This window comes from Manacus candei, unplaced genomic scaffold, assembly GCF_025592945.1.
Source record: "Manacus candei isolate 608988 ecotype Guabito, Panama unplaced genomic scaffold, ASM2559294v1 h1tg000008l, whole genome shotgun sequence".
NCBI lineage: Eukaryota > Metazoa > Chordata > Aves > Passeriformes > Pipridae > Manacus > Manacus candei.
Window position 1 is genome coordinate 14,379,403 of NW_026138056.1, and position 27,524 is coordinate 14,406,926.

General features: G+C 38.6%; 1 protein-coding gene across 1 annotated transcript; it reads left to right on the forward strand.

The window, feature by feature from the left end:
• Positions 1-233: 233 nt before the first annotated feature.
• On the forward strand, positions 234-26,755 carry MEP1B (meprin A subunit beta). Its single transcript, XM_051769938.1, has 15 exons — positions 234-368; positions 5,371-5,389; positions 5,575-5,625; positions 5,729-5,772; positions 6,772-6,844; positions 7,875-7,992; positions 12,165-12,343; positions 13,798-14,016; positions 17,157-17,309; positions 18,061-18,276; positions 20,779-21,246; positions 22,722-22,904; positions 23,357-23,561; positions 25,434-25,635; positions 26,578-26,755. The coding sequence occupies exons 1-15, from the start codon at positions 306-308 to the stop codon at positions 26,593-26,595; spliced, it is 2,211 nt and encodes a 736-aa protein (XP_051625898.1). The 5' UTR covers positions 234-305; the 3' UTR covers positions 26,596-26,755.
• The last annotated feature ends 769 nt before the right edge of the window (positions 26,756-27,524 follow it).

Sequence of the window (27,524 nt, forward strand, 5' to 3'; positions counted from 1 at the left end):
GAATAAAAAACAAATTATTTCTTAAAAGTTCTTAGATTTAAATGGAATTTCCTGTGTTTCCTAAAATGTGCCCATTTCCTCTGTATTTCCATTTTCTTGTTTCCATTTCATCCTGTATTTCAGGTTGTGTCCAATCCTTTTTCTCTCAGCAGTAATATAGTTAAGCTGGACTTCACTTACTTGACAAGAGAAAGGTAGTAAAGTTAATCGTTGTTTGGAGGACAAAGGTTTTGATTTATGGTACTTACTGCCTTAAATACCAAGTTGATCTAAAATTCTGTCCATGCAGCTGCTGACTAGAGAACATGAACTTGTTTTCTGTGTCTGTGCTTCTAACTTGGCTTCTTCTTCAGATGGTCTGGAGTCTGGTAAGAAAACAAAGAATATATATTCTTTATATGATTGAGTAAGTAATGTAGCTTAAGATGAGTTTGAGAAGAAAACTATTAAGTATGTTGATTTTGCAATATAAGAATTCTGTTATCATCTGCATTAGAGAGAGAGAAGATTTCTTTTTCCTGGGGGAAAGTGTTGCTCTTTTTCATAGACCTGGCTATACATAGAAAGAGCTTATCTTGTGTTCCCCATCTAAGCAAGATGTCCACTAGTATTCAAAGTGGACATTGTTATTACCAGAATAACAAGTCTGGGGTTAGAAATAAAATAAGTATTGAAATGTGTTTCACTACTCCATGTTTAAATGGATTTTTTTTTTCTCTAACACAATATATTTGATATTGAAAGTGATACCTTTTTAGCCACTGGATATACTTGGAAATGACTGCTTCCCGTTCCTCCAATCCAACTGAAATATTTAAGGTCAAAAAGTAACAGCTGAGATTTTTGTATTATCTGTCTTTTGTAGTGAAATATAGCATTTTGTTCATGTTGGGATGCTTTGTTGTAGAGGTCAGGAATTTTTGGTGATGCACAATATAATTTGGAGAACAAAAGCCAATAGGTTGTTAAAAGTTTGTTCCAGCTGTTCGTAGTGTCAGTGTAATCTACAGTGTAGGGCACTACTTTCTGTGACATGATCTAAGTGCAATAACATTACCTGAGTTATGCAACTTAACTATTTGTTTCTGTGAATCCATCTCCTGTATCTCACTGTGGCAGCCTTGTCTTCTTCCTCTCCACTAACACATATATCTCCCTAAGTCAAGAGCTCAACCTCACACTCCTAACTTTCCCATAGTCCTCCTGTATCCCCTACTACCCCAATCTCATACTTCTATTTCCATTACCTGTTCCTCTTCCCCAACCTTTTGGAAACTCAAATCTCAGCCTCATTTAGATTCCACTGCAGGCTGTGTTAAAGCCCATAGTAGGTGATGCAGGATGCTACTAACATCTACAAGTTATCTGACATCAAACTGATTCCTAATAACCAGGTCTTTTGTGAGAGGGGTTTCTGATCGCTAGGGCTAATTATTAAATTTCCATATGTCCTATGGCCAGGAAGAGCTTATTTCATGTTTCTGGATGCCAATACTAAAATTATATAACCTGAAGAAAACAGTGCTAAGTTAGGGTTTCTCATCCAAAGTGGTTGAGTATATTCCATCTGAGGTTTATGGTAAGACAGGGAAGTTTTCATCAGATGGTTCATCACGTACTTGAATAGATTTCCAAGCAAAGCGAAGTGGATCAACTTATGGAGATGCCAGGGCATCATGGTGATGCCATAGGTACTCTAGGGACATAAGGATTACTCATTTGTTTCTCCACTGATTGCTGAGTGAGTCTGCTTACCTAACTTTTACGTGACTTCAATAGGTGAGATGTTTCTCACCTGTCCAAGATGCAGTTGAATTACTTGCAGGTAAATATGCTTACAAGCCAGGGTTTGACCAACCATTACTGTATCTTAATTCACATAAACCACGTTGTCCATGTCCAAAGTTAGGGACTGATATTAAAATTGATCAGAAATTTGTGTGTGTGAATAAACTATATTCCTGTTTGGTACACTTCAGCTAGCACAACCTTCCTCTGTATGTGACTGTGAGCTTTGAATCTGTTGTGCATTTACAGTACTTCCACAGACTGCATCATATAGTTTGTCAGGCTGGCATTGAGACCGAAGTCATTGCCACCGAAACAAATAATACTTGTATGCAGAGATACTCCTTTTGAAACGGACTGTTTTGGTATTGAGATTCACAGGACTAAAGACCTAGTTTTGTTGGGAATGAAGTGAAAAAAGGTGATGGAAGGGATTCCTTCAGTGTAAAACATTCAGTGGCAGTTCTCAGACACTGAGGACCAGCCTGGATTTCGCTGAGTTGCTGAATTTGGCATTGTTCAGTCATGGACTCACTTTTTGATTTATGCACCAAAGTACCACTGTACTTAGCTACATTGGTTTCAGTTTGCTGCTGCTAGAGGAACTTTTGCAGGAGTTAGCCAGTTTGTACCTTTGGCACAGTTGTACTTTCTTATTAGTAAATATGGGTGCGTTGTAGTTTATAGTTATTGATACTGTAGAACCCTGTTAATGGTTACAATTCAAAATGTGTATTACATACTCTGCCCATGTACTTTCAGCTTGTTTTACAAGCTGCACTTTCATTTTAAAACTTGAGTATGTGGATATTGTCACACAGTGATAACAAATTATCTTATACAGTGATAACGAAATGTAATGATAAGATAAATGTGCAATAAAAGTTCAAAATGTAGGGGGTTTCTGATTGACATCTCAAATATATGGATGATTTCTCCGAAAAAGACATCTGGGGTTATTAAACTATATCTGTATACAGTTATATGCTTTTTTTTTTTTTCTGAAGTCTCTATTGTTATTTCTCATATATCAGTGTAAACCTGAATGATTGCAGTTAACTCTGAAATGTGAGATCAAAATCAATCCTTCAGCATTTTCATCTGCAGAACTCTGGAACCAGTTTTTCAATGGACTTGATCACTTTTCCACAATGATACTGGGTTTTTAAGAGTCAACTATCTTAAAATCTACCAAATTTTAAAACCACTGAAAAATGCAGACTGCAGAAACAGGGCTGTTTCAGGAGAAATTCAGCCAGGAAAAAGATTCTACTCCAAGTTTTCTGTAACCAACACTTCAAGGTCAAAATCCTGCCTTTAGACTGAGCAAGAATATATGTGGGTGGTAGTTTCGATTAAAAAAACTAAGAATTTGAATTAAAAACTTTACCTGTACTTTACCTTAACCTATTACAGTTAGATATTAAGGTTTTGATTGTGCCAGCTGATACCAGGAGGAATTATCTCTCTTAAACCTATAAACTATAGCCTCTTCTTCATTTTGGCAAAAAAAGGTTTTCCCCTCTAAGGCCATGAGAACAGATTTTTAAAATAAGATGAAAACTGTGAAGGAACAGTTTGAGTTAATTTTAGTTCAGGTGAATCAAAATCATAAAATGGGATTTCAGACTTTTGTATTTACAATATTTTTTTCTGCCATATTCTGAAGTTTTTACAAGACAGTAATTTGAGATTAAAAATTAATCTTTCATTACAAAGCTAAAATAGGGCATTCTGACAATTTCACAGCTCTCTTTCTGAATCTTGAAATTTTATGGAAGGTAGGGTTTTTTTCTGTGTTTGGTTAAACTTTTTGTATGAATGCCATCAGTTTTAAGGCTCACAATTGTTTCCCTCAAAATTGTTCCCATCATTATGTGTCAAAAGTCAGGGGTAGAAGAACAAGTGCATTTGAATCTTGCTTGAATATTCTGACCATACTGTTATCTTATACATCATACAGATGGTAGAAATTACCACAATTAATATTCCTGGGAACTGCGTGGACTTGACTTTTGCCATTTTTCAGCACTCTGAGCTTGTATTGCTCATTGCTTCTAATGAAGGTTACAGATGCTTATCACACTGGAAAAATAAGTCCTATCTGCAAAACTGCATGTATAAAGATAAAGATGCTTTTTTAACCTTCAATTTGTGAACTTCTTTTCAAATATAGAAATACGAAACACCCAGTAGTGATTGCTTAGTGTGCTGGTTTAAAGGTAAACCAACAGGGGAAATGAACCCAACTCAAAAGAGAGATTGTAAGTCAGAATAACAATTTAATAAAATATACAGTAAGTATGATTATACAGACAAACAATTGGTTTTAACCCACAAAATCCAAATGTATAACCCAGCACCCTGGGGCATGAACAGAGTGGTGTTCTTTGGGTCCCCTGAGTCCAAAAAGGAGAGGGGAAAACCTGTTGGTGAGAGTGCTTTTGCAGTCTGGTCAAGAGTGGTGATTGCAGTCCGGTCGAGGGTGGTGGTTGCAGTGTGGTTGAGAGTGGTGGTCTGCAGTCTTCCTCTGGATCCCACGAGTGGTTAAAAAGTCCCAAGACCCCAAGATTATATATTCTCCAGTTCAGGCAGGAATGCCCAGTACCTCCCTCAGGGCAGGGAGTTCCACAATGGGTGTGAGGACAGGAGCATCCTCCTATCTCGCAGGCCTCTTAACACCCAGTTTATAGCCTGAAGAGTCAGGCTCTATGGGCAGATGGTGTAAATGGTCTATTGATAACAGTTTCTGGGAAATGGCATGGAAGGCTGTAGAATACCCATACAGTGATGAACTGGTCCCAGCTGTTCTAACTAGGACACTTAGAAAGGCTGTTCATGATTTTACTCACTGTGTGATAAATAGTTGTGTAATATTATGTCAAATATGTTCAAAGCAGTCCAAAATGAAGTGTCTAGTCCCGTAAAAGAATGAAGATTACATTCTATAGGCATGCTATAGCAAAGAAAGTGTTCTATGTGTATCTCATTAAATGACATTATATCTCGTTATGGTCTGTGGATTTTACATGTTGCTGAAAGAGTTTGTGAGTTGTTATTGCATAGGTAAGTGGAGTCCAGATAGGGCACTGAACTGGGGCTGCAGTGACCTGAGCTGTGTACCCAGTCCTTCAAAGTCTTGCTGTGTGATTACAGACCACTAATTCTGTTCTCCCATCTTCAGCTTTACAATGGAAAGTTAAGCATAAGTTCCATAGGTTCTTCACAGCTACTGACTAGTAACAATACTTGATTCCATAGTAATAGGCTCTTTTTTTTTTTCTCATTTGTGAAGGACCATTCAATACTACCTGAGTTGTGAGAGAAAACCTCACAGAAGCAGTAATGGGAAACTTACTTGTTGGGCAGCCTGAGGTGGGGAGTGCACAAAGCTGACACATGAGCAAATGAAGTTTTCCAGTCAAATGAGGAGGCAGTGGGTCCAGTCAATCCAATACAAAGTCATGTGCTAAGTGCTGTCAGTTGAACTTGAATTGCATCTCTAATATTGTTGAGAGAGTAATGCGAACTGCGTTTCATCATGTGCCTTTCTAATAATATCTTTTTTCTTCCCCCTTTCAGCCTGCTCCAGAGACAACTGGTGAGTTCTGTTCAGAGATCTATTTGTATGCACGGGAGGCAGTCAATGAAACCAGCTGCTCGTAAACATCGCTAGGACAGACACGGATTTATAATTACTGTTATTGTTATTGCATTAATTTTCACACTTCATAAAGGTAACAGCAAGGGCTAATGTCCTACCTCACTTGTCTTTTTATTTTTCAGAAGTAGACGTAGATGGAGGAATTGAACAAGACATCTTCGACATCAATGAAGGTTTATCAAAATTCAATTTCTCTTTTAATTCTTTTTGGTAATTTTCATTATGTTAGTCACAGATCAATACAATAACCAAATGTTTATATCCTCTTCTCTTTAGCTTTAGAACTAGATCTTTTTGAGGGAGACATCAAACTTCATGTGGTGAGTTCAAATATAAAATATAAAACCAGGAATGTGTCATTGACTTACATAATGTAAAGTATTGCTGGCATGGAAATGATAGATTTATCCTACTCCTAATAACAATAAATGTTGTTTATGTAACAATAAACTGATGATGGTTGGGGGTGGAATTCTACAAAATGTCATAGACAACGAAGGAGTCAGGAGCATTTGCAGAAACATTATCCAGCAGAAATCTGTTCAGCCATTAGATCAATATTATTAGCTTCTTGTTTCCTTTACTGCGTTTTTTATATCTGAGCTTTTAAGAGATTCAGCAGCACTGATCATCATTGAGGCAGATTTATGTTAGAAAAATATTCTTTTATCTGTACAGTATTTATTTTCAGCCAATTAAATTTACTGAGCAGTGCTGCAAAACATCCATCATATAGATTGACTAAAACCAATGGAAAAATTAGATCTGTAATACCACACTTTAAAGCTTCCAACCAGCATCCTTGTCTCATCAATTAAAAAAAAATAATTGCATTTATATCTCAAAAATGGCTAGTAGGAAACCCCAAAAGTGTCTTGTACTCTGAAGGGCAACAGTGTTTTACTCTCCCTTTTGGGAGATATGCTTTGGCCTGAGCATGTCAGTGGAAGCAAAGACAGCACTTGCTAAAGACACAGAAACAAACTCTTGCATTATGAAAAATTAAAAAATTATTAATACTTGTTCAGTTTTCAATACTTTAGATCTTAATGCTTCCCATATGAGCTGAAGCTCCTATGCACATGCATCAAAAGCTCAGGTAATTTCTATGGAGAAAAAGGTGTGGAAGTTGGAGACACTGGTAGAAGGGAGGGAAGGAATTTCAAACTGTAACCTGAGACCTCTGAGTTTTTTTGAGTTTGTTGTTTTCCTTTATGCTTTACTATGGACCTGTAGATTTGCTTTAGCACTGTTGTAGTCCCCGATGCTAAATCACTTTTTTCTGAGGACTGCATACATCTCTTCTTTCTTGGATGCAGGAACGAAACTCCATCATTGGTGACAACTATCGGTGGCCCCATGTTATTCCCTACGTCCTTGAGGACAGCCTAGGTACAGTATTTGCCCTTGACAATGTCTGTATGTTGTGTTGATTGAAATGTTAAATACAGGTTGATAAAGCTTCTGTGGCATCCTTTCCTCTTTTAAGACTAGAGCAGGCATTTCCCAGAGCAGGAATGGGGCTGAGTGTGCACAGATGGGCTATATAATCTTGGTATTGGTGCTGGCTCTCACCTCCTTTCTTGAATTATTCTTATTCTGCCATTGCTATGGCCCAGCAGATTAATTTGGTTTTGAAAGCTTGTGTCTGAGACATGAAACTCTACTAAGCAGAAGTAAAAAGAGGGCACGGAAGATCTCTTTGAAGCCCTTTACAGCGTCTACAGCACTGAAGGCAAAATGGCATTCTGACAGACAGTGTGCAATGGCACATTGCTGAGTCCCCTAATGTGGACCAGGGACACATCATAGTCTGTCTCCATTCCTTTCACTCCACCTGCCAGTGGCTCTGGATGGCAGAGGTGGGAGGTGAATGGGAAGCTGAAGTTCTTACTGATACCACAAAGGGAGATTACATAGGGTGGGGTTATCCCCAGTTTAAATTCAGATCTAAACTGGATTGAAACTATACAAGTTTCTTAGAGGAGATAAGCCAGATATAATGTGAGCAGTTCAAATCCTGGAGAAATTCTGTGAGAGATCTGTAGCCTGCCTTCCGCACTAGGTAAAATCTGATGTCTTCATTTCCTATTTATTTAATGCTTGCTTACGTAAATCTCAAAAAAAGTAAATGAAAGAATTTACAGAATTAAGACCTCATATTTTGTATACTCATCATGTCATACTTTAGACATGAGTACCTAAGAAAAATTACATGGGAGCAAAACAAGAGGAAGATATAGCGTCACAACAATCTAATTTATGGTTTTTTGGGTCCCTACTCGGGTCTTTATCCAGCAAAAAACCTGCTTATTTTGATCAAAAATAGCTGGAGCAAGACCCACCCTTAGGACTTGCCCTGTACAGATAATAACACAAATCTGTTGTTTCAGTATTGACAAGAACACTGTTTGCTTTGCAGAAATGAATGCTAAGGGACTCATCCTCAAGGCATTTGAACAGTATCGACTGAAAACCTGTATTGACTTTAAACCTTGGGAGGGGGAGAAGAATTACATATCTGTGTTCAAAGGAAGTGGGTAAGAGGAGTAATTCAAAATAACTTTAATTCTGTTTGCCTTCAGACTATTTTCATGGCCAGTATTCACTCTAAAACTCACACATATGATTATAATTTTGTATTTTTGTTGTGTTCATTTTCCCAGTCTTTTTTAAACTGGAAATTGTAGTAGTTTCCAGTGCAGGTATTACCTTAGCAGTAATGAACAATTACTTACTGATACTTATTTTTAAATACAAGAGGAAATTAAGTCCTTTAAGAGGTAATTTTCTGGACATGGTAAAATATATCAGAAACAAGGCAGTTATGATCTTGACTGATCTCTGGATATATGGAGTATCACTTTCAAATGGTTATTCTTAGTATACCTTAGTATTTAGGGAAAAAAAATCCCAGAAGAAATAGGATAGTTCTAACTCTGGGGCAACGATTTTTTTTGAATATAACAATGGAATTGCGTTTGAACAATGTCACATCAGCATTCAGATAGATATAGGAGCAATATTTTTAAATGCTGTACCACACTGACATATTTTACTGATGTTTCACTTTATTTACCTCCTTTGATGAACAGTTATGCTATTTCACCTTAAATTTTGCAAGACAAGACTCCAGTAAAGAAGTCAAAATTGGCCCAGCTTCTTCCCTTCTAAGACAATTTCTGTCAAAACAGTGCAACAAGAATAAATATATTCTCCCCTCTATGCTGAACCATTTCTCCTTTAGAAAAGGTGAACAGGGAGAGCTTGATAGCCTGGTGAGGAAATTTACTTTCAGAAAATCATTTCCTGATATGAGAATGCGTTCATAAATGGGAAAAGATTTTCTGACAATAAAAATGTTTCTCTTTCCCTTTGGCTTGTTCTGAGATATTTGTAGCAGATAATTGTCTCAAAATTTCTTCAGTCTCTGGCTCTTTATATTTTTTCTATTCATGCTGTACATATGACATTGAAACTCAGCTCTCAAAGATGTGTAAGTGGAGACTCGAGGAGTCTCTGCTAATGACTCCGGCTTTCTGAGCTAAATGGAAAACTCATGTAGCTGATTTTTCTATTCCTTGTTCCCATAAAGTATGCATTGAATTTGCTAATAATTGTACCTGAAAAAGAACCACAATATTTAACCTATGGCACGTAGGAGGCCTCTGCGCAATATTTCATTTATACGTCTGTTAAAAATAGATGAGTCATGGTGATGAAGATGACGAATCATCCTAGTTGTATAGCATTTCTTGCCCTCACTGCCTAGTGTGCTGCTTGCCCTGAAATGTTTCTATCACCTCAGCTGACACATCTGCAGCAGAACTTTTTAAAAGGTTGGAACTAAATGGTGCAGTCTCCTGAAAACAACCATTCAGTTTCAGTGAGTCACTTTGGGCTGTACAAAGAAATCAAGACTGACCCTGCATGAACTGCCTTTCATTTCACTCCATTCCTAACTTTGGATCTAGTGGAACAAGGTGTAAGCTGGGTAAACCAAACCATTTCCCCTCTGCTGTTCCTAATGTTTTTTGGTTTTTTTTAATCAGCTAGGACTCTTCTAACTGCTGACTAAAGACCTCAGTCCAGAGGTACAGTGCAGACAGGCACACAAGGTTCCTGGCAACATAAAGTTTTACCACACCAAGAAAAAGTTGATAAATCATCCCTGCCTTTCTGATCTTGGCTTGCATCTATAAAACAGAGGAATGTGGGGGAACTTTGTATCAAAAGGATTTGTAGTAGGTCATAAAGTCCTCATCTGAATTACCCTTTTGAATTCAAACTAAGTCAACCACAAAAGAAGCCAGCTGCCACTTTGTTGGGTCGACTGCCCTATGTAAAAATACGTTTGTAGTCTCTGATGTACGTACACAGTGTAACAACACTCAGTACAAAAAGCCCTCTCCGTGTACACATTCTTCATCCTACCATTCCCCACGCCTTGGCTACTACCTCTACTGTTAATAGGTATATAGTTATAAAACTGAGTAGAGGTATGTGTAGGGTTTTCTAGCACACAGCCCTCCACTTCACGCTTTACCCAGGTCTATGCATTTGCAGCAGGGGTTAGACTAAGGATTTATTTAAAGATGTTTTCTTGACTCCAGCCAATGTGCTGAGCAAAATACACGGGGGATGCTTGTGAATTACAGAATTACAGGAGCATCAAATGTGGCAAGTGCCTGCAAAGCTCACAGAACAATCTGGGAACCTGCAGTGGATGTGCCATTTCTCCTTACTCTTCTCATGAAGAGAAGGATTCATTCAGCAGGAAAACTGGCATGGTGTGATAGACTCAAGTGTCAAGTGATGATCAGGGAGGATCGATGTCATCTCTACTATTTCCACATGGAAAATTAGGTTTTCATGGAGCACTTCTGGGAGGCCACTTCAGCTCTTTGCCACTGTGGCACACAGCAAAGGGAATCCATGCAGAAGTGGGTTGAGACAGATCCTTGGCTAGCCCGCTTGCTGCTGGTAAGTTGAAGTGTTTGTGAGCTGATACTGGTGATCTGTGATACTTCAGGAAGGAAATCAGTAGCAGGGCATTAGCGTAATAGCGTGTCTGAAATGAGTGGCACCATTGCTACTGATGGCATGTGGCTACTTACAGCCCATCTTCCAGAAAGAGGGATGGTGGAATTAGTCAGAGAAGGTAGTTCTCTGTGCCCCTTGCCTCTGATAGCAGTGCAGATGGCATTGAGTCAGAGGTGATAGAGCTCTCACACACCCGGGGAAGCTGGGACTTTCCTCCACTTTTTCTCCCCTCCTGAAGACGCTGCTAACAAGGGGTTCAGGTGCCCATTGATCTGGAGTGCCTTGTGCCACTTGCCTAAGTTTTATTCTCAGTGCAGGGTGATGCAGACCATGTATTTACTCGCTCTGTGGCTGTAGAATGATGGTGTTGTAGGCATTTGGCAGTCTGAAGGCAAAGGGAAGCTTCATCCACCCTTGTTTGGATGTTAGTTTTGCCAGGTGTCCTGGATATGCCTGTAGGCTGCTGTGCACTGTGCGGCAGCTGTAAAGCCAGAGGTGGCTTTGATATAAGGTAGACCCAGACCTGTGATGGATTTCTTATAGTTCTGCATAACACAAGAAAAAGCTGCATAATCACTATGAGGCCTTGTTCAGGCGAAGTCCTTGAAATTATGGATGCTACATGTGCTCCTTCCCAGGTCTCACGTTGTGATTTTAATGAGTAATCAATAGCCAAGGCCTGTGTTGCTCTGTGGAAAAAGAAACACTGGGGAACATGTGGCACTAATAAATTACAGAGTTCAAAAGTGCACAGTGTGCTTATATTTTAAAATTTCTGAGGCAATAGGACTGCAAATCCTATGACATATTTTGTGCCCGATTAATTTTATATACTTCATTGGGCAAGTATTGATTTATTTGCTGCATAAAATATCAATTTAAATGTAGCTCTCTGTGCTTGCTACTTTGTGGACATGGGGTGCCATTTTATTGGCTTGTGCAGATAACACACCAAATTTTTTTATCATTTAATAAGAACTTCCAGTACAGCTGTGGTTTTGCTGTTCCTTGTGAGTGTGTATCAGCAGCAAGTGCTCTAGCACAGCAGCTCACAGAGAGCCAGAAAAAAAAGAGCTTCCGAAAAACGCTGTCAAATCCACCAACCTGTCAGAAGGCAAATGCAGTCATGCAGAAGCCCACCTTGCCTGACAGCCACAGCCCTGTGCAAACTTAAAGGCCAAAACAGCACAGAGAGAAGTGGCTGCAATGGCAGAGGCAAGAATGTCTGTGAACCTAGTTCCTGTTAGGATAGGGACAGGTTCAAACGGTGCTCATAGTTGTGTACTGTGGTCCAGCTGCAAATTGTTAATTTGCAGTAACTTAATTACTCTAAATCATGTGCCCATAACCTTTGATGTTCCAGAGTACCAACCAAATCCTCAACAGTTTTCTTCTGTCACAAATAGCTCAACGTTTTTCTGCTAAATAAAACGCAGTAGAAACAGCAGAGCCAGATCCAGGTAACTGCTTGTTCATCAAAACAGAGCTAAATGTAAGAAGAAAGGATATGGTAAGGAACAGATCAATGAAAAAGTGCTCACTGTAGCAAAATGTGACTTCAATGCTCAGGTTAAAAAAATACCTGTTACACAGACTGGTTCTGGACTTTGCTTGGCATGGGGATGGAATGTATCTCACAGAGCTCTCTCTCATTTTATTTCAATGCTAGCTGCTGGTCCTACGTGGGAAACAACCAAGTGGGATTGCAGCAACTCTCCATCGGAACCAGCTGTGACAGGATTGGGACAATCCAACATGAGTTCCTGCACGCCCTGGGATTCTGGCATGAGCAATCACGATCTGACCGGGATGACTATGTGACCATCGTCTGGGACAGGATTCTGTCTGGTCAGTCACTCCCTTGCTTTTCCTTTCACACCCTGATGCTAGGGGGTTTAGCTGTGGAACATCCCCTCCAGCCACCCTTGTGTGGTCATGCTATCCTCTTACCTGGATTTACTTTTCAAAACCAGTAGATCAAAAAATTAAATATCAAGGGACATGTATTTGGGACAGAAATCCTCATTTGTTGTTACTGTGGTTATTTCTTCTGCCATGGCAGTTCCCAAAGCCCTAACTAGAGATCTGAGTCCTGTTATGCTACATGTTGTGGAGAAGTGCAGGAGGAGAGAATAATTTAATTTGTTTAAATGACTACTTTAAAAGCACTGTTACTCTGGGAGCCCTTAACAAAATAAAAATAACCAAAAAAACCCCACCCACTCTGAAAGACCCAGTGGGACCAAAACCAGTAGAAAATCTCCAGTGAAAACAGTGGTTGTTCTCCTTCTGCCCAGTTGCTACATCTGGTGTGGGCAGCAGACCTGAGACAGCAGACTGTGCAGAGAGGGTGAGCAAGCAGCAGAGACCCCTTTCAATGTCTGCGTTGCAACTAACAGTTACCTTAGCAATGCAGCTTGTGGATGTAGGTGTTGGCATATTTGACCCAAGCCTGAGAGAGGTAGCACAGAATTCCTCAGGACTCTGTTCTGTCTCTGCCTCTCTAGTTTGTCATTGTCCTCTGTGACTTTCAGGCAGTTCAAAATCAAAGTTATATAGACAAACTTGATGCTTTCCTAATACAGGTACACACAGAAGACTGAAAAAGTAGATAATGATTAAATCTAATGCATTCTTATTTAGTTGTGATCAATAGTCAGGTGCATATGCAAGTATATATTGCTGAAAATTACTTAGACTCTGTTATTTAATTTCCATTATATTTTGCTGACTCTTTAGTGATAAGTTGCACTGTTGTTAGCCATTTGAAACTGCTGCAGCTTTTTTACACTAACTAGAATATAGTTACTGTATTTTGACTAATTTAAATCTTTACCCTCCATTGGGTAGTTAGCAATGATTTTTTTGCTCATACTCCAGAAAACATCTGGAAGCTTATGCAATGACAGCTCTAACTTGTTTATTGTGACCTAAAATGACTAGCAATTAAACAATGGAGAATACAGATTAGAAACAGGGAGGCATTTCAGTTGCAAATTGCAGTAATTTGAGTACTGAAACACTATTTCCACTTTTGTGTATCACAAGCGCATCAAAGATCACAAGCAGTTTCACAGGAAAAAGTTTTCTGGTAACGAAAAAATTTGGTTAATCATCATGTTATGCTTTGGTGGCTGAAAGAGGAGAGTAAATAACTCTAAACTGGAAATAAAACTATTTTACAAAATAAGTACAAGTAAATGACTACAGAAAAATATTTGAGGATCTGATGGATTCTTTTTACAGCAAAACTTGATTCTCTTGGGCAACAAACAACCTTTCCTTTTATTTTTACCGTTTAGGTAGAGAACACAATTTCAATAAATATGATGATAAAACATCGGACTTCCTGAATGTTCCCTACGACTATAATTCTGTGATGCACTACAGCAAAACTGCATTCAGGAATGGAACTGAATCCACCATCATCACTAACATACCAGACTTCATCGATGTTATAGGGCAGCGAATGGATTTCAGTGATTATGATCTCCAGAAACTGAACCGGCTGTACAATTGCTGTAAGTTTCTCCACCTATTTTATATTTTATGCTTCTGGTGTTTGAAAGAAATGAGAATGATACATACATGCTTGCACTCATCCAGACACAAGTGAAAGGGATGCTAACATATCTGGAGAAGTGAATTTTGTTAAAAACACCAGAAATAATGCTACAGCTAGAAATAAGAGCCCTCCTGCAGAAACATTGCTGAGTAGCAGAGTTTTCTGTGCAATTTTATCTGACCTTTAGTTGAAAACCAGCTTCACTCAGCAGCTGATTTTTGTTCATCCCTTGGGTGGCTGTTTAAAATGTATGCTTCTACAAATCTATGCTTTCATTTTTTCCCCTGTATTATTCCACAGCCGTTGCTCAGACACTGCACAGAAATTAGTATCTTAGGCTATCGTACCTACTCCACTTTCATGGAATCTGTGAGACAGAGTGTGTGTTCATACAAAGAGGGTACAGATGCTGTTATTAGGAAAATTCAAGCTTTTTAATTTTTTTTTTGTTTAGTTTCAAACCTGGTCTCTTACAAGAGGGATCAAAAAAGTTATTTTTATCAGGTGGGATTTATTTTAGAAAGTTGAATGAAAGTAAGAGACAGGAGAATAAATGTAATTCAACTACCAAACTGGAATACAATTCTGTAATTGTTACTGCATCAGGCGTGCCCTAGCACTCAGATGAAAACTTTCACCTCACTGCCTCAGTATCCCAAGTAGTGAGTACTGGCTTACAATTATGTTTTAAGCCTCATTATACAGATACCCTAAACAATTATCAAACTGTTTTATTAAAATAGTGTATTATTTTGAGCATACAATTCTGATGAAAATATTTCTATTTCTGTAAGTCTAAGCTGAACACACATGAAGCCTTAGCTTCTAGCACTTGGCACACAGTCAATTAGGCATTATAAAAGTGCTTACAGCTAAGGATGTCTTTAGCAGTGGATGGGGTCTTTCTTCCTCTCCATTAATCTTATGCATTTTCCAATGGGGTCCTTCTTCCTCTCCATTAATCTTATATGGTTTCCATCATTCCCATGAATTACAGAAATACTTGATGACATTTTAACTTTCTTCTTAACCCACAGACACATTCCCCAAGTGAAATAACTCCCAGGAGCGTTGAAATCAGTGACAAAACTACCACCACCTTTAGTGCAATCAGGATCTCCCTGCTTCATACAGTGTTAATACAGTGTCTGTCCCTTGGCTTCATACAGTGTTCACAATGTTTGCAGAGACACAAGTGTTTGTCAGATCACCCACCATTTGCCTAAGTGACCCCTGTGACAGAGGACAGGTCCTTCCTGGGTCCCAGCCCTTGCCCACCCAGCTGCTGGACTGATCCTTCCAGGTTAGAGGGAAGACTGAGAAGGTCAAACATGGTTTGGGTACTAGATATCCTCCCAGAAGAATCAAAAGACTCTTTTGGTTGCTGAACACAATTTAAAGGAAAGTTTAAGCTGAATTTCTGCTATAAGCCTGTTTGATTAGGAAATTGCATTAAAAATGGAAAAAATTGTTCTTAAATTAAAAAAAAAAAAACAAAACCCAACTCTCATCATAACAAATCCTGACTGATAGTTCAGTGCTGTTTTTATCTCTACTTCAAAACTGTCTTTCAGGCCAAATGATAACAGTAGATTTTAGTCTGCTTTCCACTTCTAGCATACTACTTAACAGAACTGACCATGAGGTTTCCCTCACACACGGGAAGTTAGGACTCAGCACTCATCCCCCATGTATTTTCTTCAAAGTCCAGTCTTTCACTACATCCCAAGAAAGTATGTGGCTTTGGTGCACATGGAATTCGAAACCTGCCTCAAGCAGTGCCCACTTCCCCTATTTCAGGAATGAATCTAAGAGAGACATCGTAAACTATTGGGTTTTGCTTTTCTCTCTTCCTGTCATTCAGGTCACCACTTCAGCCAGCACTTTCTAATTAAGGTTGTTAGGCTGCTTCTTTCCTGTTTGGGCAAATCGATTTCATGTTTTGTTTTGTATTTTGATTTCAAAGAGCTCTTTCATGTAATAATCCTCCATTTTTCCTTACCTTCTTTATCAGTCAGTATAACATTTGCTGTGAATACTTTTCTTGGTTTTTGCAACATTGTACCAATATTGTATCTTAAAAAATATTAATCATACAACACCTCTGATAACCTTGCATCCTCTAGAGGGTTGTTAGCTTTCTATGAGGACAGCACAAAATATCTCAGCAGTAAAACTGATTTGGCAGGAGTTCATATCTAAGTGCTTCCCTAAGTTACTGCTTAAGTGAAGCTTTTGGCATGTTATTGAGGTTGAGTTTTGTGACACTCATTGCATTATGATGCAATGAAACCTTTTCAACCTTTAAGCCACAATATTTTATGTATAGTTCAAAAAGCATTTTATTAACCTATTTTTTTTCAAATCATGGCTGGTGTTACACAGAGCTCAGACATGGTACAATGGGAAACAAAATTAAGAACAGGGATAAACCTGGATTGTGCCTTCCCTCACCCATCCAGAGTTTGCTTTAGGCAGAGAAAACATTTCATATTATGTTCTCCCCTTCATATTCAACTGCACAGTCTTCCTTCGCTTAATTTTTCACTTGTTGTATGAAAGACTTCATAAAATTTGTATGACATGAGAAATCCAATGGTCCCAAATGCACCTTTGCCAGATGTTTGGGGTTTTCTTTCAATTCAGCTTTTTGAAAATCAAGGTTTTCTTATTCCAGTGAAATAACTTCTGCTCTTCTGTATTTCAAAATAAGTACTCCAGCTGATACCTTAGTGACCTTTTATCAAAATCTGTGGCCGAGTGTGGACTGGCTCAAAGAAAGCAGAGGAATGAATGGGAAGTCTCAGGACCTTTTCACTATAATATGAGTGTGTAGGGATTGGCTTGGTATTAGTGTTCCTTTTAAAATGAAAGATATGATATGATAATGGCTTATTAAATATCTTATTAATGTCAGTATTAATCACCAAAAGTTTTGTGTTCCTGAACATAATACATGTGAATGTTGATAGTATTTGAAGCCACTGATTATTTGGTGTTTGCATTTAGTCTTTCTCTGCTCATGGCTTTGGATCTTCAGAATTAAAATGTTTGTTCAATAGAGATTCATGACTTTTTTTTTTTTTAATGTCATAGCCTCCTCACTAAGTTTCATGGACACGTGCAGTTTTGAACTTGAAAATATTTGTGGCATGATTCAAAGTTCAGACGATAACAGTGATTGGCAACGTTTGCCTCAGGTTCCTGCTGGGCCAAATACTGATCACACTAATATGGGAGAATGCAAAGGTATGAAAAAAAAGTTCTTATCTTTCTGGGAAGCATTTTCTGCAGTGTTATGCAAGTTCACTTTGAGCTTGACCTTGTTATCTGTTAATTTTTTGACAAATGACAGTTTATTTTTTAACTAAGCAACATAAATCTACATACTTAGGGACATCATGTGATATGTTTGATTTTCTGCTTATTTGAGAAGATCGAATGCCCTTATCTCTTTTAATCTGTTTTCTAGCCTTAGTGTCACATCCTGACAAGAGAACTATATAGACTTCTAACCTATGGTACAGGCACACCAGAAAGACTGCTGCTTTTCTGAATAATTGCTCAATAAGTCCTTGGGAAGGATTAGGATTTTGAAATGATGGATATTTTCAGGGCTGAAATGAAGAACTAATTGACAATATATCTAGTTGCATCTGAACTTGTCAGAAAGCTTCATGAGTTCAGAAGCTTAAACCAGTCCTCCAGAGAGTCAACTATGAATTACTAGCACTGGGTAAAGAGTAAAAGCCCGTGGTTTTGAGTACAAATTGCTAGAGACAGCCACATGAGGAAAAAAGTTGCAAGGAGAATGGTTCTGCCTTTGGAGAATGTGAACAAGTGACAGTCCTCAGTCAAAGGATTAGCACAGGATATACCTAACTCTGACCTGATCATGTCTTCTAGTGTTCTTATAATATGGTGTCAGGAAAACCAGTGAGCCAGGAAAATTTTGTTTTCTCTCAACTCTACCATTCATTTCTCATTGACTTTTTGGCAGATTCTGGCTACTTCATGCATTTCAACACCAGTGCTGGAGCAGAAGCAAGCACAGCTCTCCTGGAGAGCCGACTTTTTTATCCCAAAAGAGGCTTTCAGTGCTTACAATTCTATTTATATAACAGTGGTCATGAAAGCGACCGGTTGCACGTCTTGGTCAGGGAGTACACTTCAGCCCATCCGAATGGCACTTTGAGATTCATTGAAGAGATAAAAGGTATGGAATAAAATTGCTTTTTTTTGTTTTGTTTTGTTTAGTCTATATTCAATATTTTTAAAAGTACTGGGGCAAAATATTGTAGCAAAGTCACCCATTTCCTAGTGTTGTTCTTTGGCTTTTTTTCTATCTATGTAATTGATCTCTTGCTGGTGAAATTATACCTGATGGATCCTCAGTCAGCTGTTTCCCTATCATATAATAAATTACCACAAATTTCAAACTCTTGCGTTATCAATATAGCTTTCTCACAAAAATAGATAGAATTCCATGAGCAGTCATTTTAACTGTTCTAGAATTGCAGTAGCAACAGATGAAATGAGAGTATTAAGAGTAAATTGCAATTAAAAAGAAAGTAATGATAAAGAAATGGAAAACATAAGTGCCCTGGAATACTTAATATGCAAGTTTAAGAAAGATAAATAAAATTTAAATTATTTTTAAACAAGGTTTGACATTACTTAACTGGAATATATGGGCAGCAGATCATGATTTGAGTTGTAGTTTGAAGAAAATTAAATTCTTGGGGCTTTAGGAGCCTATGGCCTACAGAATGAGCAGTTAAGGTCAGTTAATGGAAAAGAGCTCTTTAAGCTAGAATTGCCAAAGTCGCCTTATGATTAAATTACTTTCTCAAATATTTAACTATTACTTGGTCTCCATTGCAGCTACACCTGGTTCAGTGTTTTGGTAACATAAGAGTTTGAGCAAGGTCTTTTACTAAGTGGGTATCAAGTCCACTCTTCAGTCTCTTTTTGTTCCTTTAGGCTCAGCTGCTGATGATTCCTGTTTTTCTTTCCTTTTTCCACTCTTTTCTTCACCCTTAGGGTTTCACCACCATCCCTCTGTGCTTACTATCAGCATCCTTAATAGGATGGGTTCTGTACCTGGCATTGGCACTGCTTATTCCATAAAGTCAGGGCTACTGAGGCAGATGTAGGTTTCAAATCAGTATGAACCCTCCAAACTCTTTCAAACCCTATTTTAAAGCCACACTTCATCCTTCCTCACAAATACTCTTTCATGTATATTAGGTCCCATCTCCCATTCCTGCTTTCTCAAGTCCATGGTTTCCTTTAAAGTCTCCTATCTCATATGTGTGTCCAAACAGGCACCTTATTTTGACAGTTTCTGGCAAAACTTTCAGGAATTGGTTAAGATCATTTTCCCTTCAAGCTGTTTCACTTCTCTCATGTGAGAAGTTACCCTCACCAACTCAGTCAACAGCCTGGAAAAGACAGTGACACTACAGCCCCCTCCAGCCATGATCTGACACCCTGGCTGAGCTGCTCATGGGTTTGCACTGAATCACCACCCTTGGGGGGCTGAGGGACAAGCCCTGAACCCTTTCTGGTGGTCTGTGGCAGCTGTGGATGCCTTCAATCAGGAGCAGGGAAGGCTGTTGGGGTGGGCCACTATGCAGCACAGTAGCTGATCTGCTCATTGAACATGAGTCAGAAATCCCAGTCTCGCATATAATGTGTGCAGTTCAGAAAACCTTTAGTTTATGCAGAAGGCAATTTCATGGAAAACAGTGGGGTGCTTTTCTTATTATTTCTGGGTTTATTTTTTTCCTCCTAATCATAATGGTAATGAAAAACGTCAAGAAATTAAGACTCATATTTGAGATCCATTGTGTTGTGTTTAGGATTGTTAGGAGAGTGACGCATGAGTTCTCTACCTGGCGCTGGCACTGCTTATTCCCTGAAGTCTTGTCTTCTGTGCAGATGAACGTAAACCAGACAGCAAAAGAAACTGTTTTGCTGCACATACTTTTAACAAAGGGTGTTCTACTTTCATTGGCCTCACAAGGCCCCTGTGCGGAGGTCTTTGCTTTTGTGTACACTGCTCTTGAAGTCAAGTGGAATTTGCTAGTGCAGGCACTTTTGGACGCAGCATCAGACTTGCAGTGGGGTTTTATCACATGAAGTAGGTTTTGAAACTGACTGCCTTTAATTCGAACTTAGTACCATTAATCATTCAGTGGGTGAATAGTGCTTCTGTATAGGCAAGCTTCCAACAAGCCATTTAAATATACAAAAACAAATGAATGAACCAGTATTGTAGTTCTAGGCTCCCAGAATCCTCTGAAGTTTTTTTTTTTGTTGAGACATGTTGTTGTTCAGTTGTTTGAATATAACTTGTTCTGAATTTTTTCTTTTTAATAGTACAGGTGACAGACATTTTTGTGCATTTCATTATTACAACATCTGGACTAATTTAATGAAATTTTCTTGAAACATTTAAAAGAAAGAGTGGTTTTAAGACCCATCAACGTTTTCACTCAAATTAAAATGCTATTATGCATATTAAATGTGTTAAAAAATTGTATTGAGAAGATATGATCTTGCACTGAAAAAGTAACATCTACAGAAGAAATATTCCGTCACATCAGTGCCAATAAAACTGAGAAATTCTTACACAGCGTTGGTATAGGGTCCATAGACATGTGCAGTGTTTAACTGTACTGCTGACTCAGAAATCTCTACCCTTGTTTTTCAGGTTCACCTGAGACTTACTGGCAGCTCCATCATGTTTCTTTGAATGTCACAAGTAAATTCCGTGTTGTGTTTCAAGGCGTGAGAGGAAGTGGCTTATCAAATGGAGGCCTCTCTATTGATGACATCAACTTATCAGAAACTCAGTGTCCCCACCATGTCTGGCATATCAGAAATTTCACACATCTCCTCAACACTGGTTCAGCAGGGGAAGCAGGAAAAATATACAGTCCACCTTTTTACTCTAGTAAAGGATATGCTTTCCAGGTCAGCTTGTATGTAAATGGTACCACTGATAACCCATTTAATTTAGGAATATACTTGTACTTGATTTCTGGAGCAAATGATGATCATTTGCAATGGCCCTGTGCATGGCAACAAGGTACCATGATTCTGCTAGACCAGCATCCTGATATTCGTCAACGGATGTCAAACCAAAGGAGTATAACAACAGACCCCCTGAGATTATCAGGTTAGTTAAAATCAGACATGCCGCTCAATACATGTAAAACACAACCAAAAGACAAGAAGTCACATCTTCTCTTTGTGTAAATTAGTGCAGCTTTTTCTGGAATGCTTCATTTGTTTGCAGCAACAATATAATTGATCCACGGACAAGAAAAAATTAAACTTACAAACAAGTTAAGCTGGGACCCTGGATTTCAAAGGTGATTTGCGTAAGAAACAGGTGGATGATCTATTCCTAAAGTTTCTTTCATATACTCTGTGAGGATGCATTCATATCTGTTTTAATTAGAAGGGAAGTTTTCCAGGAGGCTTGAAAAGAAAAATACTGAATTAACAATACACAAAGTTCATACCAGATAAAAGTGCAGCTATTAAACAAATCCCCGCCCTCCTTGTTAAAGGTACAGTGGTGTCAGCACAAATGTCCAGATGGACAAAGTACTGATTCATATTACATAATCTGTGCTTGTTCAAGGTGTGAGAAGATAAGGGGCGATTGTCCACAATAACTTGGAAAGGACGCAGTTGAGGTAAAATATAACTCTGAGAAATGATAGGAATCTCTAGAGAGAGAGAGATTTTGCCAAGAGAAACCACCTCCACCACTGAATTGGTTTCCTGGGCTTTCAGACTGTAACATTATAGAAGGAAGGAAGGAAGGCACAAAAACCGTCTAGTCCACAGTATTATTTTAAAAATGGTACGTTTTACATTCACTTTTCTATGGCACTGACTCTACGTGAAAACAAAGAGGGTAATCTAGAAAGACTAAATATCCTCCCTGTAAATGAAAGATGCACCACACCAGGTCCTCCATAAATGTTTGACATTTTCCCTGTACTTTCTGCTGTTATGACCATAGTGCTTAGTCCTTTTCCTTCCCTGACTCTGTGGACGTGCAGTCTATTTGCACCCTGCTGCTTCTCCCTTGTTTTATTCATATAGTGCAAATAGTTTCAGATTCCCAAGAAAAGCCTTGTAACATGTACCCTTTCTCTGACCAGAGAGGTGTTGGAGCAGGCAGTTTCTTCCCCCTCTAACAGATACTTTCACAGACAATTAGGCTCAGCTTTGAGATTTAGAGCAGGGTTTGATGGAGCAGGCATCAGTGATCTGTGATTGTTCACGTTGTTCAAGTGCCCTACACCTACTGCAAGGGATCCTCTTTTTTTGAGAAGCACTGCATTAACTCATTTTACAGGTGATTCATGTGCTACTTATCTTCTTACCCACTACACTTTAAAGAACTAAAAATAAAATACAGCAGGTTGTCAACTAGCTCTCCAGTATCCTCTTCTCCCACAGGTTCTTTTCTCAATGCATCAAGCTAAACCTAAGCACTGAAGATCCCCATTGTCTTGTGTATCTTATCAGTGCAGAATCTCAGGCAATTGTGATTTCTACTGAGAGACTAATCCAGACTGGTCTCACGTTCACATTCTTTTTATCTTTATTTTTTTTTCTTTTTTTTTTTTCCAGCTTCCTCATCAAATTATTTTTGGGATAGGCCAGATAAAGTGGGATCCCTAGCAACTTTTCCCAATGGAACTGAATTCTGGAGAGGTCCAGGACTTGGAACAGAGACATTTTTAACTCATGAGAGACTTAGAAGCCGCAACTTTATTAAAGAAGATGGTGTCTATATACTTTTAACAATGGAAGGTATGTTAACTTAGCTGATATTCTTTACAATGCAGTAAACAGTGTCATACACTAAGTCACTAGTGCTGTAGGTATAAATACACATTATGTACTTTGCACATGAGCAGTTTTTGAATTATGCCTGTATCTCAAGCCAAATCATATGTTTCAACAAATTTGTGGATAAGTACATGAACGGTGTAATTCCTTTATATCATGTGAAGGTGTATAAACCAATGCAAATCCTGTGAAAATTATTTTGAATAGAGTAATTTGAACAAAATTATCTGTTTCTGAAAAAAATCTAGAGGACATTTCCAAAGTACATCATGCTCCTGAAGGGTAAAAAAAGACTGTTTATCTGTTATACCTGGGGACAGGCTCATTGCTCTTTATTATTAGAAACTATCATTGGAATAAGAAGAAAAATAACATGAAATAAAGACCTTGTTTCTTGTGGGTTTATCATGCAGATATATCACATCTACTGTCAACTGAGCCGAGTGTTTCACCCACTGTCAAACCTGACTCCAGCCCTATTCCCATCACCAAGCCAGGCATCAACACTAAGCCCATGACCACAGAAGAGCCAGAGCCAGATGGCCCGTTTTTCTGTCCAAATAACCATTGTGAGAATGATGGTGTCTGTGTCATGGTAGATAGAGCACCAGCGTGCAGGTAACTGCCTTTATTCATTCCCAAATGCAATTCTAGGATGAGTAATGAAAGTTTCTAGTAAAATAAATCTTTGTTTCCTAATGGAAGACAGACTGTAGCTGATTAAGGCAAGTATTTCCGACTGCTCCTATGAGACTAAACTTACAACTAATTTGGGCAACAAAGCCCCTAACCTCAGCATTTGACCATTTTGAAGTACTCCAATTGACCTTCCTGTAATTCCTGTGTGTTTATTATTTTCAGTAATGTATTATTCCAAGTCCTTAGAAGTCCCTATAGCAAAATGTAGAAGTTAAGTAAATGCAGTTGAAAGAAAAGAACTTTCATATCAACAGAAAAAAATTTTAATGCTTATCAGGTAGGAAGCAGCATAGACATTATTTTAGAATTTGATTCAGAAATACTGTACAGTGCAAATTATGACCATAAGTTACCAAAGTGTAGTTGCTTGCCTTTAAAACCAGCAATGAAGTCTGAGGGCTAAAAGATTGTTTGCCCTGCAAGAAGATTAATATCAACTTTTATTAAATTCTCTGTGGATGCATTTATGTAACCCACCTGCCTGATTAGCATTGTTCCAGCTCTCAAACAAACTCTAAGCCTGAAGATAGTGACCTTATGTGATGATGTGCTGGGGCAAGTAGACTGGGGGAGTGCTGTGAGGCAAACCTCTAAGGGCCAAGAGCCACAAGAGCTAGGCTGGCTCATTAAGAATTGTATCTCCCCATTTAGAAACCTTTTAAAAACAATTCTTGTGCAACTCATCACAAGCAGGTCACAAATATGAGTAAATGTCAAGAAGCTGTTCCAAAAAGACAAAAAAAAATACACCGTTATGCCTGATTTCAGAATTATGGAAAGAGAACATTTATTTTATGACATCTCTAGGCTATTCAAAGCTTTAGTGCCTTTGCAACCTACTTTCCATCCTACAGAAGTGTGTGACCAGCAGTCGGTATCCGCTCCAGTTTTTTGCTGGGAAATGAGTGGGAATGTGATACAGAAGTCTGTTCAAGGTGAATCACCTGAAGCCCCCCTAGCAGCCGGTATCTTTGCAGTGTACTGCAAATGGACTAATTTCCAGGGCTGAGGGTAGTTCTGAATAAATGGCTTAGACAGGAACTAGAAAATCAGTACTTAAGGAATAACCAAGGTTAGAAAGATAGGGGCAGGTGTGGACTCAGTAGTACTGCACATATATTTTTTTCTTCAGTCAGATCATTTGGACCCTTATGTGCTCACTATAAAATGTTTCAGAGCTGACTGTGATGCTGGATAAGGTGATGGAATTAAAGCCTGGAGGTTGTTTTCAGTCCTTAAACCAGATGACTGCTAGGATGTTAATTTCTTTTTTTTACCTGCTTCTTGGGGTAGAGCAGAGGCAGCTCATAAAAGTTCTTTAAATTTGAAAATAAGCCCTTCGTGGCAATGAGAAGGTCTGAGCAGAATGTACCACATCTCAGTGGAGAAGCACTGAGCAGGGAAAGGGGAATGTGGTGGGAACAACTTTGGCTAGCTCAGGCATTGAACTGGGAAGTCCCTGCAGCTAAGTGTTGCCTCAACTGCTGTCTGATCAGCTGCAGTCAAGCTTTAAGCAGGCAAGAGTATCAGGAAGGCACTTGGGTTTTTTGGCAAAGGCTCTCTTTGAAGGCATGACCTGTGAAACAGCAGGAAGCTGAAAGAAGCACATCCAAATGTGTAAGGACAATGGGCCACTCAAGACAGCTTTGAATAGAAGTCCATTTAAAGATAACTTCATCATGCATTGGGATATAGAAACTGCATCAGAGATGCAGAGATGTTTTCTGAAGTAGACTTTTTCATGCCTTTAATCTTTAGGTGATAACATATGTCTGTTCTTTTGCTTTCTAGATGTCCAGCAGGTGACGGCTGGTGGTACACGGGAGAAAAGTGTGAAAAGAAAGGCTCAGCTCAAGAAAATATTGTAATAGCTGTTTCTTCAACCGTAGCTGTATTTGTTGTAATGCTTATTGTCACTATCACAACTGCAGTGTGCCTTAAAAAGAAATACAGAAAAGTAAAGGAAAAAAGAGAGAACTTGACTCTGGAAGAAGTAAGTATTTTGCCTCTTTCAACAAATACACACATACCTATATTCACTAAAAAGTAAACAGTCAAATTCAGTAAGAAGTAAATGGGAAGATGAAACATTTTTGTAATCTAAGGACTCCAGTTTAGGAATTGAAAAGGTCCATTAAGTGCTATTAATTTACAGCAAAAAGCCCCTTAATTCAAATCTTGTCTTCCTCCCCTCAGCACCCCCATACTGCCCCAATGGCAGCCTACTTTGAGTGGGAGAGTGTCAAGGGGCTCGTTTTCAATTTGTGATTAAACCATATTTTCTGCTTGGTAGAATTGTATTTCATCTATTACTGCCTTTTGTGCTGAAGATCCCCCCTTAAAACACCTGGATATAGTGCTAAAAATTCCAGCCCAAAATGTCAAAATAAAAAACAAATTTAAAAATAATTTATCTTATTCAAAGGCCATTTTTTATGCAAGGAACAAACTAGCCATGGAAATCATGACTTAGGGAGAAGTAAAAGAAGACAACAGGTTAAAACTATCTGAATGACTGGATCAGAAATGCCTTGTAGTGCATAGCAGCAATGTTTGGGCAGATTTTCACAGGAAATTTCATGCAGTCCAAGACGCATGGACTCTCAGTTTAAATAGGGGCTTATCTTGGAAATAGCAAGAGTGACACAGCTTAGAGGGACTAACAGGGCACAGGAGAAATTTTGTAAGCAAATTGAAGAGGAATGGCCTTCAAGACAGTAGAATTCCATTTTAATTTTGCACTGATACTCTTTGTGTGATATCCCATTGAGTTGCAGTACCACTGTGCAGTGTCAGATACTTGACACTGTTACTTCATGACCTTCCAATAAATAGTTTTGGTTTGTTTACAAGTAATGCTCTTATATTATGCACATATTTCCCTTCCCTACACACTTTTAAGATGTGGGTTTGGTGTTTTTTTTTCCCCACTTAGACTAAAACATCCTTCTGAAGATAATGCAAATAAGCATCAAAGACACAAGATGAACATCACTGCAAAACCACAACTACGTCATCATTCTTTCTGCTCTTTTTATCTTAACCATCACAATAAAGGTTTGTAAAGTCTGGAAAATAATTCATAATCTAGATAAAATACTGTGCTGAAGTCAGTGAAGTGTCTGACAGTGTCGTGTATCATCATGCAATGGAGAAAAAAGGAACTATGTTTTGTGACACGCCTGCCCAGTCCTTCAAGTCTACCTGAACATGAACAAAATGTGTAAAACTGCATCCTGACTTTGAATCAATACAGCAAAGTCTAGGTTTGCTATATTATCATTATACAGATATTTATAACAAAGGGGAGCTGGACTCTGTATTCACAGGGTACCCTGCGTTTCTGAGTCCTGCTACAGCTGTCAGTCAGTAGTGCGAGAGTATTTGGAGTGTGGAAGCATTTGGGTCATGAAGTTATTTGGTTGTGATCTACTCACTATAAAAGAAATAACAAGTAATGAGAAAAGTGATAAATGAACCTCACAGACAGACAAACATTAATGAGGAAGTCACAACCTATGAGGATCCAGAATGCTTCATCCCCTGATTGATGGTCCTTTAAAGGAACTTCTTAGGCAGAACCTTCAAGAATGTCAACCTGAACAACAATTGTTAACTGATAGGAAGGGGAAAACATGATTAACATGAGTATTATTGGAAAATTGGGGTTGCTTGGGAGCTACCTGAAAAGGCTTGTGGACTTATGTAAAAATGACTATGGGATGTTTAGAGGAAGGACCAAAGGATCCAAAGAAAAGTGGGGCAAAATGGGGCCAGCAGTTGGAGAGACCAGCCTGCAAAAGAAATCTGTGTGCCAATGGCCACAGGAGACCGCAGGTCTTAGGGATCATGAATCTGGGTACTAGCACATGGAGTGACTGG

Excerpts from the sequence above, each read along its gene's own strand:
- MEP1B (XM_051769938.1), top strand. The coding sequence starts at position 306 with ATGAACTTGTTTTCTGTGTCTGTGCTTCTAACTTGGCTTCTTCTTCAG. Across the intron at positions 6,845-7,874 it reads CGTCCTTGAGGACAGCCTAG|AAATGAATGCTAAGGGACTC; the intron begins GTACAGTATTTG and ends TTTGCTTTGCAG. Across the intron at positions 22,905-23,356 it reads TATACTTTTAACAATGGAAG|ATATATCACATCTACTGTCA; the intron begins GTATGTTAACTT and ends TTTATCATGCAG.